At 38.8% G+C, this 17,228-nt stretch overlaps 1 protein-coding gene across 3 annotated transcripts; it reads left to right on the top strand.

Moving 5' to 3' along the window:
* Positions 1–2,286: 2,286 nt before the first annotated feature.
* unga (uracil DNA glycosylase a) lies at positions 2,287–13,571 on the top strand. Of its 3 annotated transcripts, none has more exons than XM_056247380.1 (7): positions 2,287–2,438; positions 3,135–3,391; positions 3,473–3,568; positions 4,779–4,876; positions 10,903–10,991; positions 12,813–12,991; positions 13,124–13,571. In XM_056247380.1, the coding sequence occupies exons 1-7, from the start codon at positions 2,384–2,386 to the stop codon at positions 13,262–13,264; spliced, it is 915 nt and encodes a 304-aa protein (XP_056103355.1). In that variant the 5' UTR covers positions 2,287–2,383; the 3' UTR covers positions 13,265–13,571. The 3 variants fall into 3 exon arrangements, with proteins under 3 accessions (XP_056103355.1, XP_056103354.1, XP_056103353.1); XM_056247379.1 differs by having other exon boundaries at positions 2,287–2,470; positions 3,194–3,391; XM_056247378.1 differs by lacking the exon at positions 2,287–2,438 and having other exon boundaries at positions 3,018–3,391.
* Positions 13,572–17,228: the final 3,657 nt, after the last annotated feature.

The raw sequence follows: 17,228 nt of genomic DNA, 5'->3' as shown, positions 1-17,228 counted from the left end.
GAGTTTCATTCATCAAAAATTGTATTCATCAAATCAAAACTTAAATTCAAAATAATCGAAAAATTGCAAAGGATTTGTCACAGCAATCCGTGTACAGCCGGCCGGGCAATACACAAAGTCTGCAGTTAAACATCGTGTTCCGTTATAGGTCTATAGGTAATAATTTTAGACCTATTCCCTGGATGCGTTTTTCTAATATCCAGGGACATATTATTGTCTAAAGGATGATATTACGGATTAAGAGCGGTGTACGACGAATGAACAGTAATCTAAACCCGAGATTACTTCAGTAATCTGTGCGTTTTTCAACTTTGTTGGCACGAGGCTCCATCACTTTCAGGTCAATATTCGAAAGACAACTTTCTTTCTTTCTTTTTACCATCTTACCAAATGCACACTTAGCCGAATATGTGCAACCTTTTGGAAAAAAGATGACTTTGCGTCGTGTTGCGCTATTTAATATAGGCTATAGCCTATTGTGAAAATGACAGACTTTTTTTTACTGACCCGTTCTATTAGACATCATTTAGCCCAATACATTGTGGTTAGAATACACATATAGGCCATTCCAGGCGCTTTGATATGAAAGGTCTTGATAGCGACAAGTGGCTACATCAACTGCTAAAGAGATGAAACACAAACACTCCAGCCAAATATTTCACCACAGCGTAATGGGGGGAAATGTGTATTTTCCTGGTTTTGGCTGCAACGATGATAAATGGATTGCGCTTTGGAAGCTACGTGTTTAATTAATAAAAATGAACCTCACCTAGGCTAATACACAGTGATTTGTTATTAGGACAAAAAACCCCACTAATATAGCCTAGCTAATATGAAATGTATCAGTGAATTATTATTTTTTACATGCAAAGTGGTTAATTTCAGTATGATTTGTTGTTGTTATTGTTTAATACGTCATATTAACTCATTCAACACTGGCTTTTGATGAGGCATTGGCAATTCTTTTATTTTTTAATTTAGCTTACCATGCTATCCACCTTAACAGAAGTCCAAAGAAAAAGAGTGAAGAAGAGTGAGGAACACAACGTTGCTATTCTTGAAAATAAATTTTTACTTGACAAAGCCGTCACTTCAAATTGATAAACAAATTTCAGATCATAGGCTATACAATATATCCTGAAATCATGTAGCCTACGGTAAATCCCATTCTACATTAGATAATATTAAACCAATGGCATCTGACATCAAATTACGCTGATCTAATTTTTCAGAATTCTGTCATCAAATTAACAGTCGAATATGACACAATAACATTTAATAATCAGAACTGCCGAATACTTTTCATATTAATTTGAATCATTTTAACGTTTTGTGAAATGTTTTGCTTGAGAAGGGTTGTTGGTATCTTTCCTCTAAATGGTAAACTATTTCTTTCAATGCGATAAGTGAGTACCGGTATATATGAACAAGAATGCTCATTATAACAATACTTCTTGTTTTTTGGCAAAATTGCAACACATTATGTGTGCAGTCATGTTCACAAAATATTATCATGATCACAGTTGAGAAAACAAACTTTGTTTGGAAATAATAAAAAGCATATGCCTTTGCAGTTTGCTTCACAAGTGACCACACAGGGTCGCTGTGGTCTATTTTATAGCCTAAACCAGACATTCTCTGCCAAAACTGTCTTTCTTGCAACGTTCTTATGGGATGTCATGTCTTCCCTTGTCTGAGATTATCTTTCTATACCACATCCCTTTTCATTAAAGAATTTATAATCATGATTATTTATTATTAATAAAAATAGGCCTACTAGTTATAGTCGTCGTAGTAGTAGGCTAGTAGCCTATATTGTAAAAAAAAAAAAAAAAGAAAGAAAAAGAACAAAACAGAGTTACATGTACAAAACCATTATAGCCATGGCATACACAGGATTTTTATTCATGCGAAAATCTACTTAGGCTACTTTAAATTATACCAAGTAGCTTATAACAACAGCAACATCAATACAATCAAAACAGACAGAGAAAAACAGTTAGGCTTTAGGCTATTATTGTGTAAACACAGAGTAATTTTGACATTTGAAAGATTTTTTTGTGACCATCATATATAGACAAGAACTACCTATTATAGTCAACCAAGAGTTTGTGTTGTAATAAAAAGGGAACAAAAACAGGATTTTTTTTCGATAGTTTTGAATATAGCCTACTTGGAAATTGTGCTTTGGGGTAACATTTATGTAAAGCATTACAACTTTAACTTATTTTGTCACTCTACATACGTACGCCAAGCATGTGACGTCATCACGTCATATACCACGTCATTGACGTCTGGCGGGAGTTATAACTGCACGCACCCATACCTCGAGTATTGCTCTTTTAAAGTATATTTCGTTTAAATATTCATTTTATTTGCGGAAATGATTGGACAGAAAAGTATTAAGTCGTTCTTTTCGCCAGCATCCAAAAAAAGAAATCTTACATGCTCAGGAGATGCAAAAGATGATGTGAGTAAAACACACTTTATTTACTCTGGGCTGTTGCGGCTGGACTTGAAGTCATATGTCGACACATTTCGCTTGAAATATGAATGAAAGTGGTGGTGGTTTATTTATCTGTTGAACATATTGTCATTCACGAGCAAATAGAATTGGCTCTGACTGACACCTCGTTGTTCTTTTCCCCCCTTCCCGCGAAATGTAGTTTACACAATTCCGGAAGTAGTTTTACGTCCTAAAAAATATCTGAAAGATACTTATTATTTAATTCAATAATTGAATTAAATAATAATTGTATGTTTATTAAATTTTTTGTTCCTGTCAATCTGCTGCCCACACTCCAGTCCAGTGGTTGGCGGTATTGCACCTTTATAATACAGAAGAAGAAGTCACGTGGCTATTACTTCAGACAACATGCTGCGAAAATGTTAGTGTAAACAAAACAGCTTACATGTCAATTGCACATATTTTAGTTGCTTATAAATCAAAATCTCACGCATTCTGGTCGTGCCTGTAAACAATGTGGTGGAGCTTTAAGTTAAAGGTTTAACTACTAAATCATTTGAGTCTTGGCATCAAAACTTTGATGCATTTTGAGAAGGCATTCTATGACATAACAAATAGACAATGTTTTCAAGTATAGCTTGTGTTCGTTTTTTTAATGTACAAATGCTCGACCGTGCTACCAAACGATCATGGAATTCAACCAAATACATAAAAATATCGCCTCAGGGGAAAAAGCAAAAGTTGGAGAGCGATGACGTCACGCGCTCATCTTCATCGCTGAGTCCTGAGCAACTTGAACGGATCAACAAAAACAAAAAAGCGGCTCTGGAAAGGCTCTCTGAACACAAAACTGCTCCGGACGGGATTGGAGAGAGTTGGAAGAAAGCTCTCAGTGCAGAATTCGGAAAGAACTACTTTAAATCAGTAAGTAAGACATGAAAAATAATTTTCACTTTAACCCTTGATAAAAGAAGAGTAATATACAGCAGTGCTTCTCTTTCGCAGTTGATGTCTTTTGTTGCTGAGGAGAGGAAAAAACACACCATCTATCCACCTGCACATGAAGTTTTCTCCTGGACACGAACATGTGACGTACAAGATGTGAGTTGAATGTCATGTTCGTACCCAGCAAGCAATAGCCGTCAATAGTTTAACTATAGACCCGATATATAGTCTGGCTATAATAACCTTGAATGTGATATTCCATCATGTAAGCAAAGTAAACCGTGATTACTAGGTGTTTGGTTTAATTTCTTCACTCATTTCATTTCTTTATCTAACTGACTAGTCTATTCTTTGGCTATGGTTTAGATTTCTATTAAATTTTCAATAAAAGCCCAAATTTTGCCTTGTTTTAGCCTAGACGTCTGGGCTGTGTTTGGACGGCTATTAGACGTCTTTCAAACGCAAAATTGTTTGCTGGGTATGTAAGGCAGGTCAAACTAATCAGTTGTTCCTTTGCATTTAAACCCTAGCAATGCTTCAGACAGAAAAAAGATGACAAAATGACACATTTAGGAGGAAAATTCCTTTTTTTTTTTTTGGTTTTGGTTGCCAAATGTTAAAATCACCAGATAAACAATTATGTTCAAAAGCATTTAGCTTCAAAAGCATTTAGCACAGAGAATTTAGCTTCTTTATTTTGCTTTAAAGACTCCATGAAGTCAAAAAAGTTTAGTTGTTTTTCAATATCTATTTGCTTTATAGTCATCCCCTTATAGCACATATATTCGATGATATGCATACATTGCAAAGATCTCTTTGTGATATGCATATTTTCAGATGGAAGTGGTATATTTGCATGTGCTCATCAGCAATGTTTTCCTAAAACATTTCCAGTCAGATGTTAAATAGGCATTGGAAACAGTCTTTAAAGTCGACATGAAATGGTCTTTTCTTTACTATTGTGATGTATATCTGAGTGAAACGGCTTCTCGAGCAAGAAAAAAAATGTAGGATGGGACTTGATTTTGACCATGGGGAATTGTTTGGATGTTTGTGGTTTGCTATTGGTGGATCTCATGTGAGTGACAGGTTGCCCCGCCCTCGCGCCAGTAAACGCATCAGAGAATAAATGTGCTGCAAGATGGAGGGGAAGATATTTAGATTAAAGATTACAATGGCGCATTAATAATAATAATAAAAAGATATGCACTGATGAATAATTTATATAAACTTCTATGGTGGTGAATGGAAACTATAAGACATTAAAAGGGTCCAAAGGGGTTGCTTGAAATGGCATCATGCAGAACTAAGAACAAAACACTGTGTCTGGCACCTTATAATAATATTTTTTTTCTTGTGATTCTAGGTAAAGGTTGTGATCCTTGGCCAGGACCCTTATCATGGGCCGAACCAGGCTCATGGGCTTTGCTTCAGCGTTCAGAGACCTGTGCCACCTCCACCAAGGTATTGTCTTGCAGTCGTCTTTACACTATCCACAATACACATCATTTCAAAGCAGCTTTACGGATTACTATATTGTGACATGTATCCATTAGCAATTGATTTGTTTTGAACCATTTGTTTTTACCCTCATGTGGTCTTCGGGTCATTTTGACCCGGAGAAGAGTTTCTTTTTCCCAAAAATACTAGTTAATGTTATCGCATTGGACTGAAACTTAGTGACTTTGTTCCCAAAGGGTATAACTACTTCTCAAATGTTTTTTGAAAATTCTTACTTTTTTAGGGGGGGGGTTTGTTACCTTGTTACACTTGTGGTCTTCCCGGGTCAAAATGACCGGCCTTTAAAAAATAGCTTATAAATCACTCATTATACCATATTTTCACCAAATCTTGGATTCAATCTTTTTGTCAACTTGTTCTCTTTCAATTAGGACTGTTTTTGTATTTCCATTTGCATCTAATTAATCGTGGGCCTCATTTATCTGAGAGTAGGCATCTCATTTTTTGAGTAAAAAAACCTTTATTTTTGAATAATTTTGGATTATTTTATTTATTTTATTTTTAGAAAATTGGTACTGTTGATCACACTAGTCTACTTTAATGTTTCACCAGGAAGTTTGTTTTGGAAAAACTTTTATTTTGTAAAAAATGGTACATAGGCACACTTGTGGTATTCCCGGGTCAAAATGACCGGCCTATAAAAAATAGCTTATAAATCACTCATTATACGATATTCTCACCCAATCTTGGATTCAATCTTTTTGTCAACTTGTTCTCTTTCAATTAGGACTGGTTTTGTATTTAATTTTCAAACGGTTTAATTGTAGGAGTCACGTGACAAGGCTTTGTCATAACTGTTTCAAAACATTTTAATGGTTTACAGCTAGGGGGCAATTCCCGTGAACTAAGGGTGCTCCGATTGATCGGTCGCCGATCATAATCGGCCGATAATTGCTTTGGGATGTGTGATCGGCGGTCTCTATAAAGGCCGATCCAGAAAAGCCGATCAGATGACGCAAAACTCGCGAGACAATTTTTTACGCACTGGTAAAAATAGCTTCACCGGTCTAGCAATTCTATTCTACAACAGGGCTCTCAAGTGTCAAGCATTGAGCGTGACAGTCACTCATTTCGGTCTTTTGTCACGCTCTCCCGCCACACATTGTATTTCTCACGCTGAAAAACTATTTGTAATATATTTAATATGCCGCAGCGGCCAAAACTCTGGCCGCGCCGCTCTCACTGTGGAACCGGCATGAATCAAGCGCGTTTCCTCTGGTGTTGTTCGTCGAGCTACACAATAGCCAATCAGAAAATAGCACTATTGTATCTGGGTAAGATTTAACGCAACAACCAATGACAAAAATGTATCCAACCCCCGTGCGTCCGTCAAATCACTCGTACATATTTTCTCTCATCAAAACTGAATATGTTCATCAGCGGTTACAGTTATATCAAGCAAGGATACGTTTGTGTTTTATTTTGTGATTACACCGGAATGAATAAGAGTCCGCAACGGCGATAGATTGAAGCGCGCGTCCGAGTGAAGACTGCGCGAGACACAGAGCACTGTATCCATGCAACTGATCGCCGCGGCAATGAGCGCGCAGCTTGAGTTCAAAAACACATTTTAGCGCTAGATTTCTTATTTAATAGTGAACAAAATGAATAATCTGCTAGTTAACTGAAGATGTTTTATTTATTTATATTAGGTACATGGTGGGACAGACTTCACTGGATCTAAAAAAAAAATCAATCTAAACATAGATATGACCAGTAGCGGTGGCTTTCTTAATCTGTTTAAAATAATTTTGCAAGGTTTCTTCACACACACACACACACACACACACACACACACACACACACACACACACACACACAAAGGTTTGTCTACCTCTCTCTTCCTCTCTAAATGCCCACAAAATCTGAGTTGGCAAAGTTATAGATACAGATATGGAAGTTGTTATTTTTTTTTTTTTTGTTGTTGTTGTTGTTGTTGTTGTTGTTGTTGCTGTGCACTTTACTACCTGTGGTCCTTTAAGTGTATTAGAAAAACTGATGGCTGACCGACTCTAAACTAAAAACAGCAACAAAAAAAGGCTATAGTAAAAATAATGTTTAAAGTAGTCTAAAGCTAAATTTAAAGACTCAGATGTTCTGTCTTTTATTCATTTTATTTTATATTCTACAGGAAAGTTGTATGTCAAGCCCTAAGCTGATCCCAATAACCAAGCTGCTATGTTAATACATGTTGCTTGCAAATAAATACACAGGTGTCAATTCATTATGCATTGTCTTCTCTTAAATGTAATACTTAATGTACATTGTTGTTAAATATAGTTTAATAAGTAATGCTACATGATAAAAAGAAGTCTTCAAATAGACCCTGTAATCGGTGATCGGTATCGGTATCGGGTGATACAGCTTCCAGTAATCGGCGATCGGTGATCGGCCCCAAAAATCCTGATCGGAGCACCCCTACCGTGAACAACGAACCAGTTTCTAAATGGTTTTACCTGATCTCTATAAATCTGTAGACCTTTTTTATGAAACGGTATAATAAAAATGTAAATTGTAGTTAAAAGTCTCTTATTGGCCTGATTATCTAAGCTCTCCATAAAACAAACAAAACAACCCCTAAAATTGAATTAAATAACACATATTATACAGACACTTTAATATTTAGTGATATTAGATCTGTGTTCCCCAACACTACACATTTTTGAATTATTCTAACCAAAGGGCCTGTTCACACCTGGTCACTTCAAGGGTTTTCTCAGATCAGATCGCTATCCGCTTGTGTAAAGACCCGGTGTAAATGCCCTCTAAACACATTCAAGAAGGATTTAAATCTGATCACTCAAACCACTTCAGGAGGTGATCTGAGACGCATTCCAGACGAAAATGGACAAGTGTAAAAGCATCTGGTTGTTGAAACCACATATGTATATTTTACTCCTCCCAAAATGTTAAAAAATAAATGTGTTAGTGTGCTATAGGCTATATGTCATGTTATAGCCAGATATAACAGCGCTACTGCAACACGCATCGCCGCAGATGAGCAGAGTATCTCTTTAGCAAGCCAACGCAAATAAAACAAAGTCGCAGACGTTCAACACACAATCATCTTCATTACAAGTAAAGAAACTAAATGATCATACCAGTGCTGTTGCTGCTCTCTCCTATTGCGGTCTTTGATTTTGAATTTAGCTGATGATCAATAAAATGCTGCTCATATCTGTTGTTTTCGTTGATGTGAACTCCGTTAAATCTGCATATAGCGCTGGATTTAAAGATCGGATTTATGTCCGTTTTGGGGAGACATATTTATGTGGCCAAGTGGAAATGGCCTTCTATTTCAGATAAATGCTGTTCTTTTGAAATTCTATTCTATTAATCAAATCGTCCTTAGTGTTTTCAACATTGATAATAATAATGAAGGTTTTTTGAGCATCAAATCAGCATATTAGAACGATTTCTGAAGGATCATGTGACACTGAAGACTGGAGTAATGATGCTGAAAATTCAGCTTTGATCACAGGAATAAATTATATTTTAAAATATATTTAAATTGTCATAATATTTAACAATATTACACATTTTTTTTGTATTTTTTAATCAAATAAATGCAGCCTTGGTGAGCATAAGAGACTTTTAAATGGCAGTGTATGTTACTGTTCAGCTTCAATACTCGGCAAGTAATTCATAGGCCGCTCTGCCATACATTCACATTTCAAGGTCACAACTATGTCATTACTTCAGGTTGGATGATTCTGATTGGCTAAGAAATAGAGAAATATAGAAATCTTCCACACATGGGCTGATATATGCAGGAGCATTTCTCAATTTATAATAAGGCTGACACCTGGACCCTAGTTTGAGTCACGTTGTGACCTTCCAGGTCGCAGAACTGCGTTTCTAAAGTCAGTCTATTTCCCCAGGGTACCAGATGTTTACCTCCCCAATACAGGACCTGTAATAAAGAATACTAGCGCACACACACACCGATACACAGCTTATTCAAGGTTGGAGTTGGTCGAGCTCTTGCTCTAAATGGGAAACTTTCCCAAAACATCCTGATAGCATGTTCTTTCTCTCAGTAAGAGCTACAGACAGTATTTATCATTATTCTCTAGAGATTGAAGAGAAAAAGTAAAACAAATGCTTTAACATACGCATGAAGTAATTCAAATCAGGATAAATATTGATTATAAATCACTCATTAGATATACATTGATGCAGCAGTGGATTCCGGAATCGGACACTTCATAAGCGTCTTTGAATTTCATTCCTGATTTTCAGATGAGGTAGTAAATCCACCTGGATCAATATGGGCTTGATGCCCTTGAGATAAGAACCTCATGGTTAAGAAAGGCAATCAAAAGATAATTAAACATAATTCTCAGGTTCTTAACTGTAAAAGGCAATTTAACGAGACACTGCGAAATTATATTCTGACAGCTTATGTTTAATTTCAACCTCTGTTATTTTTAATGACGTTGAACGGATAAGCTAGCCTGACTACTTCAGACTTCGTACTTCCGCTCAATTTCATTTCGCTTCTGTACTTAGTCTGAGACATCGACATGTCTCTCAGTTTTCCTCCGGCCTGAAAACAGCCGGCCAATCAACGAACAGAGGGCGGGCTGAGAGCCGTGACGTAGACACTAGGCACCGAGTTTAAGATTGGGGAAATCGAAAACAACTGCGGATATGGAGACACGGGATGCAATTCGCTCTGTTGTGGAGAATTTTCCTGGCACTTTCAAACTGAAGCCCGAACAAGAAGAGTGTTTGTTAAACATTTTGAATAGAGGTGATGTTGTGGTTGAAAAGTTTCGTCAGCGAGAAACTGGGCAGGCCAAAGGCCGGCAAGGCGATAGTTGTGATTGTGTCCCCCTTGGTTGCACTCATGTACCCCTTTTCCACCAACGCATTTTGAGAGCCGGTTCGGAGCCGGTGCCTGCGCGCGAACCGGTTCTTTGTGTTTCGACAGCCAAAGAACCGGTTCTCGGCCAGGAAAACTGGTTCCAAAGCGGCACCAACTCTTTGCTGGACTAGAACCGTTCTTTTACCACGTCATGCTTACGTCGGGGGCTGGGGGCGGGTTTAGATAACATATTTTCTGACATAATATAGGATCGCAAAGCCAGGAGAAACATTTGCAGAAACATGATGTAGTCCGCCATTGTAATTGTTATGCTTGAAGTTGGCGCAAGTGTTTTTAGTTTTTTTTATCAATTTTTTTTTATTGAAAACGTTATGTAAACAAAGGAGAATACAGTCAGTACTATAGAACAAATAAATGGAAAGAAAAAAAATACACAAGACAGGAGTACATAACTAATCAGAAAAGATTACATATCAAAGGAAAAGATTAAAAGACTTATATATTTCAATTGTTTTTAAAGCCTTCTTGGTTCACGAGTTAGAGATAATCCCAAAGTAATGTTGTACTTGCAAGCGTTTCTAGCTAAGATGTATGGCGACGTACACAGTGATGTAACGACGTCGTTCGCTGGGCGCTCTAGTCAGTGGAAAAACAACAGGTTCTGAGAAGTTTCGCAAGTTGAACCAACTCCGAACCAACTTTGAACCAGCACCAGTTCCGAACCAGTTCGTTTTTGGTGGAAAAGGGGTAATGGAGGATCAGGTTCAGGAGGCTGCAAAACTCGGTCAGCCATGTTCACTCCGGTATTTCGCTCAATGGTTTCGTTTTCGCATCATACATGCGTTTACAGTGGAAGTTCGATGCGGCTGAGCTGGCGAATAACACACGTCATAACCAAACGTTATGTGATTGGCTTATGGGTAACTAATGATTTTATACTTCAGACAAGCGCCTCCCCACGAGAAAGAAAACTCTTTTCAATGATGACATGCCAGACTCTGTCTATGAAGCAAAGCGAAGTAGCAGAGCTTGGTATTACCAGGCTACAGATAAGCACAAGGATGTTACAAATTATTATAAGGGCTTTATGATTCTTTGTTTGGGTGCAATTATTTTATGTCACTTTTGCTGTCCACAGCTTGGTGAACATATTCAAAGAACTGGCTTCAGACATCGAAGGCTTTGAGCAACCCGGTCATGGAGATCTTACTGGATGGGCAACCCAAGGTGTGCTTCCCCTGCTTTCTGCTTTTCATGGCATACACTTTAATGGTTCATTACAGAACCGATGACACTGCAAGACATGTCAAGAGTAGGGCTGCACGATATTGGAAAGCACTGACATTCCGATATTTAGTTTTTCTGCTATTTATATTGCAATATGAAAATTATTTCACCAGATGATTTAAATAGCTCTATTTGTACAGAATCATTCTACAATGATTGAAGTGATTTTTCTCGGAGAGTGCATCTGAAATTGTATTTATTATTAGAATAATAAACAAATTACAGGCATTGATAAATACAACAGAACAAAGATACAAATGAAATAAGCAGTGCTTTTTGTTTTTCAGCTAAATTTAACTGTATTCAGGTACAGACATTGAAACGAACGAACTTAAAATAACACTGCAGAGTCTTCAATGTATAAATTAAATATAATTAATACAATTTATCTTTGTTAAAGCTACAAACTTGATTTTCTCTTTCTCTTTTGTTTGTTGATCAACATTGATTTGATTAACACACAAAAAGCTGTGGGTATATTAGGCTGCTGTCACTTTCCGATGAATGCACGGACCCAATATAATCATGATATGCATCCGTTTTCTTGTTTACAACACATAACAAGAACAGCTATGAAAGTTTTGTGAATGTGATTAAAAAATGCTGGTGCTGGCTGGCAACTTTTTTTAGTAAACTCTGGCGGGGAAAGAGTTAAGACAGTCTTAACATAGAAGCTATGCTTATGCAACTGGCCCCACTGGCTCGAGGTCCTTTCCTGATCCTGCTGTCCTTCTCTTCTCCCTTTCCTTCCTGTCTTCTCTCACTGAAAATATAAGAAAAAGGATATATAAAAGAAATGTTATCAGAGAGATAAGCATTGGACCAGTGCATGATGCAAACAAATCAAATCAAATGTAGAACTGGAACCATTGTTTATGAAGAAAATAAAAAAGAAAACACTTGTTTAAACCACTAATATTTGTAATTGCACATTAATTTGGCTTTTTCTATATTAACTCAATCTTCTGAATCAGTAATTGCAAAAATCCTTTCTCCCATCTGACCTATTATTCCCTTTTTCACTAGAACAGGTTTTTTATGCTTGAATGTTAAAAAAACCTAATTATTTTTCACATATTTTACATTGTTGCAGCACCTCTTTTCCCAGTCTGTCAGTAACTCTCAGGGCTGCGTTTCTCAAAAGCATCGTAAGCTTAAGTTAATCGTAGAACCATTGGCAGCTTCGAAACGCAACGCAGCCCTGTTTAGTTCCTGTCTCTATGAAGCCCCTCCTTCTGAAAAGGACAATATATGCTCTGATTGGTCGGCTGGATCCGTGTGTTGTGATTGGTCAACCGCTTCGAGCGTGTTTCGGAAATGTCACGCCTCTTACCATAACCTCAAGTTTCAAAACACTACTAAAGCAACTCAACCCCTTTTATTTAGCATATGTCTTGTGCAGGAATTATTAAAATGAGGAATATTGTGACGTGTTTGTTCCCAGAAGAAAACTCAAGACTACAACTGAGGCATTTCAGGGAGTTCAGAAACAGTGACACTGATATAGAGAGAATAACTCCCGCTGGAGTGACTTTGTAACTTTGCAGACCTTTTTCATCCTCAAACAGAAATATTACACACTAAAGAAAGTTGAAAAAGTAAAAAAAAAAAAAAAGCAGAAAGGGACCCCTTTAATTTATGCTAATTCCAAAGTCATGTTTACTGTGATTATATTGCATATAAATATATAGCCATATAAGCTAATTTCCTTGTGCATGTAAATGTGTTTAATGACCTCCTCTTTATAAATGTCTGTTGTAGGAGTTCTGCTGCTGAATGCTGTGCTGACTGTGCGCGCGCACCAGGCCAACTCTCACAAAGACAAGGGCTGGGAGATCTTCACAGATGCTGTGGTACACTGGCTCAGCACTAACATGCAGGGTCTTGTTTTCATTCTCTGGGGCTCATATGCTCAAAAGAAAGGGGCTGCGATTAACAAGGTATGTTGGGAACCTAGAACTTGATGTGTGTAATTCTTTCAGTTCGTAACTGAACAACCAGAAAATATATGCCAGTAGATCTGATAAATATTCCAAACAGTTGTACATTGTTTTCTGATTGTTGACTTGTAGAATCGACACCATGTTCTGCAAGCCGTCCATCCCTCGCCACTGTCTGCTCACCGTGGCTTCTTTGGATGTAAACATTTCTCAAAGACCAATGAACTGCTGAAGAAGTCAGGAAAGAAGTCCATAGACTGGAACGCTTTGTGAAGGTTTCCCTGTATGGCCGATTCAGTCGTGTAAGTCAGTGGAATACTTTTTGTCCGGTTTTAAAAGTAACCTTTTTTTTTTCATTTCCTGCTAAAATCAGTGTGTTGGTTCTGAATATTTGTTCCTTTTTAAGTAATTTTTTTCCCTTCTCGAAGAGTATGTATATAGTTTATTTTAATTACTTTATTGCTGTTCATTTTCATCTACTTTTCTGCATTTATCCCTTTTATGTAGTCATGTAAAACACTAACAATGGTGAATGTTTTCGTTTATGCCTGTTAATACAATAAACTATTTTTCTACTGAATGTTATGTGCACTTGCTTTGTCAATCTAAATCTGTGTGTTTTAAGTAGGATAGACTATAGACTATATACAAGTGTTTCAAAGCCAGATTAGATGTAATATCGCAAAATTCAGCGAAGACCGGTTTCACAGACCGGCTTAGATTGAGCCAGGATTAGTTCAATTAGGGAATTTAAGTAGCTTTTATAAATGTGGCTGGGGGGGGGGGGCAAATACCCATACTTTTTCATGTAATTTACATTCAGAGCATTTTGAAAAAATATATTTTATTCACATGTTATTAGTTGTGGACATTGGACACCACCAGGACTCAATTGTTTAAAAAATATTTAGCCCTTTAATTAGCATATGTCTTGTGCAGGAATTATTAAAATGAGGAATATTGTGACGTGTTTGTTCCCTGAAGAAAACCAATGGGTTTTGTTTTTTCATTCACCAGTCAATTTTTAGGATAAAAAAAAAAAAAAAAAACTTTGTGTAAAGGTGATTCTCATAACTATGTTCTAAAGAGATATAACGGAAAGAATTGATATACCATTTTACTTCATGCATCATGTGGGTAAAATGGCTATAAATGGGTTTTCCCATTCAATACACTATCTAATTAGCATATTAATGTGTTCTTGGGGCAACATGTAATAATGGGAGTAATAATTGGCAACGTTTTAATAATAATATAATATTTCATTGGAATATTGATATATAATTTCTTTGTTGATCTATGACAAACAATTAGAAAATTAGTCATATTTAAATGATAATTACAAAATATTATCAACTAAATTAATGTCAGTCATTTTTAAAGACCAAGGAGAATTTGTAGTCATGGTGAAACCTCCAAACATTTGGTATCTCTGAGTCCCAGGACCAGTGTTGAACAAAGTTACTTTTAAAAGTAATGAATTACAATACTGCGTTACTCCCTAAAAAGTAACTAATTGTGCTTCTTAGTTAGTTTTTATGGAAAGTAATGCTTTACATTACTTTTGCGTTACTTTTTCTCACCTGGGCTCGGCTTGTTTGTTTTTAATAATAATAAATAAAAACACACCTTTCAGCAATAAATAAATGAAACACAAATAGATGTTTATCTAAAAGTCATTTTTGCTTATTTGTATGGTTGAACTGGATCATCAAAAGTCAGCAGGAAATACATTGGTTAATAAAGTGAGATTAAATACATAAAGTATATTTGTGTTATTGAACATATTTAATTATAGCAGGTTTGTGTAATACTCAAGAGTTCAGCCGGCCCTGAATGTGTATATGTGAATAAAAGCCTAAAAATTCAATTTGTTCATCATATAAAGCGATCGAGTCTAAAGAAAATTTGGACTAAAGCTCAATTCAAATGGATTAGTTTTAAAATCCCTTTATGAACTTTTTGAAGTGTCAAAGTGGTAGTTGCGTAGCTGTCAATGGAGGGACAGAAAACGAATCGGTTACCTAACGTAACCTCGGTTCTCTCTAGAAGAGGGAACGAGTATTGCGTAAGCTAGCTTACGCTGCGGGAAAGATTCATCTTTGCTGAGATATTGAAGCCAAAAAATTATTTCATAATTTGTATCCATTGACAACGCAGTTCCTCTGCGGCAGACCTAGAGCAGGCTAGCTAGCAGCTCATTGGTTCGCTCAGAGAGAACTGCTTAAGCCTATGGGAGAGCGGGGCTGAACCCGCTTCCAATGAGAGGCGCCCGCGCGCTCATTGCGTCATGGTCCGCCAGAATGGGCGTGGCTATGGTGTATACAACAGTCTCTCCCAGGCTTATATGTTGATTTATTTCAGCGTGAAGCGAAACGCTAGTAGCGCAAGCACGGCCGGGAACGCAATACTCGTTCCCTCTTCTAGAGAGAACCGAGGTTACGTTAGGTAACCGATTCGTTCTCTTACGAGAGGTTCTCTCGTATTGCGTAAGCTAGCTTACGCTGCGGGAACACCTGGTCAACGCCGTGCGCGCTATGAATCCACTCATGAATCCCAGGGTGATACCGGGGGATTTTTAACGTGGAGTGAATGTATTATGAGGCCGGCAGAGCGGGCACATGAAGTGTATACATAAGCAGATGATGAAGTGTATAAGCATTTAAGGAGAGCACAAGGGGCGAACCGGTTGTGTGAGGGACTCCCAGTAATGCAGCTTCTTAGGGAGCTGGTCGTTAGACAGCTAGTAATTTTGCCTGCAAGGCGGGAAGTTCCAAGTTGTAAAATCGGACAAAAGTGGACGGGGAGGCCCATCCCGCGGCCACACAAATGTCATGAATGGAAATTCCACAGGACCATGCCCACGATGAGGCCATGCCTCTAGTGGAGTGCGCCCTGATGCCCAGAGGGCAGGGCAGGCATTTAGATGCGTAAGCAGAGGCGATAGCGTCTACTATCCATCTAGACAGTGTCTGTTTAGAGGCGGCCAGACCTTTGGTGCGCCCCCCAAACGACACGAAAAGCTGCTCAGCGCGTCTGAACGCGGCAGCGCGCGTAGTGTACAATCTCAGAGCCCGCACCGGGCAGAGGAGATTGGCGTCGCGCTCACTATCGGATGAAGGCAGAGCCGAAAGGGGAAAAAATCTGAGCCCTGAACGGGGTACCAATCGCCTTCGGGACATAGCCATGTCTAGGTTTGAGAATGACAACAGAGTCATTCGGTCCAAACTCGAGACAGGCGGCGCTGGATGAGAGCGCGTGAAGATCCCCCACGCGTTTTACTGAGGACAGAGCCGTCAGAAAAACGGTTTTGAGCGAGAGGTATTTTAGGTCCACAGACTCGAGCGGTTCGAACGGGGGTGCTTTCATAGCTTCGAGAACTATAGAAAGATCCCAGATAGGAACCGAGGGGGGGCGCGGAGGGTTCATCCTCTTAGCTCCCCTGAGGAAGCGGATGACTAACTCGTCTTTGCCCAGGGACTGAGCGCGTCGGGGTTCAGAGAACGCCGCGACTGCTGCCACGTAAACCTTGAGAGTGGAGGGGGACCTGCCCTTGTCCAGCATCTCTTGAAGGAAAACAAGCAAAGACGGCACCTCGCATGACCGTGGGTCCAGATGTTTGTCGGTGCACCATTTTGAGAACACAGACCATTTAGACGCATAGAGCCTTCTCGTGGAAGGTGCTCTAGCCTGTATGATAGTGTTTCTTACTCCTTCTGGCAAATCGACGAATAGTCGTTGATCACCCATGCATGTAGCGCCCAGCGCCGTGGATGGGGGTGCCAGATCGTGCCGCGAACTTGAGAGAGGAGATCTGCTCTGACTGGGATGGGCCACGGGGCTGTCTGTGACAGCTGAGTGAGCTCCGGAACCCAATTCTGACTCTCCCAACGCGGGGCTATGAGGAGCACCGAGTGGCGTGTGTCCCTGATCCTCTGAATTACCTGTGGTAGCAGAGCGATCGGAGGGAATGCATAGAGCGGGCGGCGAGGCCATTCCTGGGCTAGCGCGTCCTCGCTCCTTAAAAAAAATATTGGGCAGTGAGCGTTCTCTTCTGACGCGAAGAGGTCCACCTCTGCTCTGCCGAATAGCCGCCACAGTATTTGGACCGTTTGTGTGTTCAGGGACCATTCTCCTGAGGAGATGAGGTTCCTGGACAGTATGTCTGGACCGTCGTTCAGATGGCCCGGCACATGCGTCGCTCTGAGCGAGAGCAGGCGGCTCTGAGACCAAACTA

This window comes from Rhinichthys klamathensis, unplaced genomic scaffold (genome assembly GCF_029890125.1).
Source record: "Rhinichthys klamathensis goyatoka isolate OS25496 unplaced genomic scaffold, OSU_Roscu_1.1 h1tg000046l_1, whole genome shotgun sequence".
Classification (NCBI taxonomy): domain Eukaryota; kingdom Metazoa; phylum Chordata; class Actinopteri; order Cypriniformes; family Leuciscidae; genus Rhinichthys; species Rhinichthys klamathensis.
The sequence above is the reverse complement of the archived record's forward strand: the minus strand, read 5'-3'. Positions and strand labels throughout refer to the sequence as shown.

Coding starts and splice junctions, on each gene's coding strand:
- unga (XM_056247380.1), top strand. CDS start 2,384: ATGATTGGACAGAAAAGTATTAAGTCGTTCTTTTCGCCAGCATCCAAA. Junction 4,877..10,902: donor CCTGTGCCACCTCCACCAAG/GTATTGTCTTGC, acceptor TGCTGTCCACAG/CTTGGTGAACATATTCAAAG. Junction 12,992..13,123: donor AAGGGGCTGCGATTAACAAG/GTATGTTGGGAA, acceptor GTTGACTTGTAG/AATCGACACCATGTTCTGCA.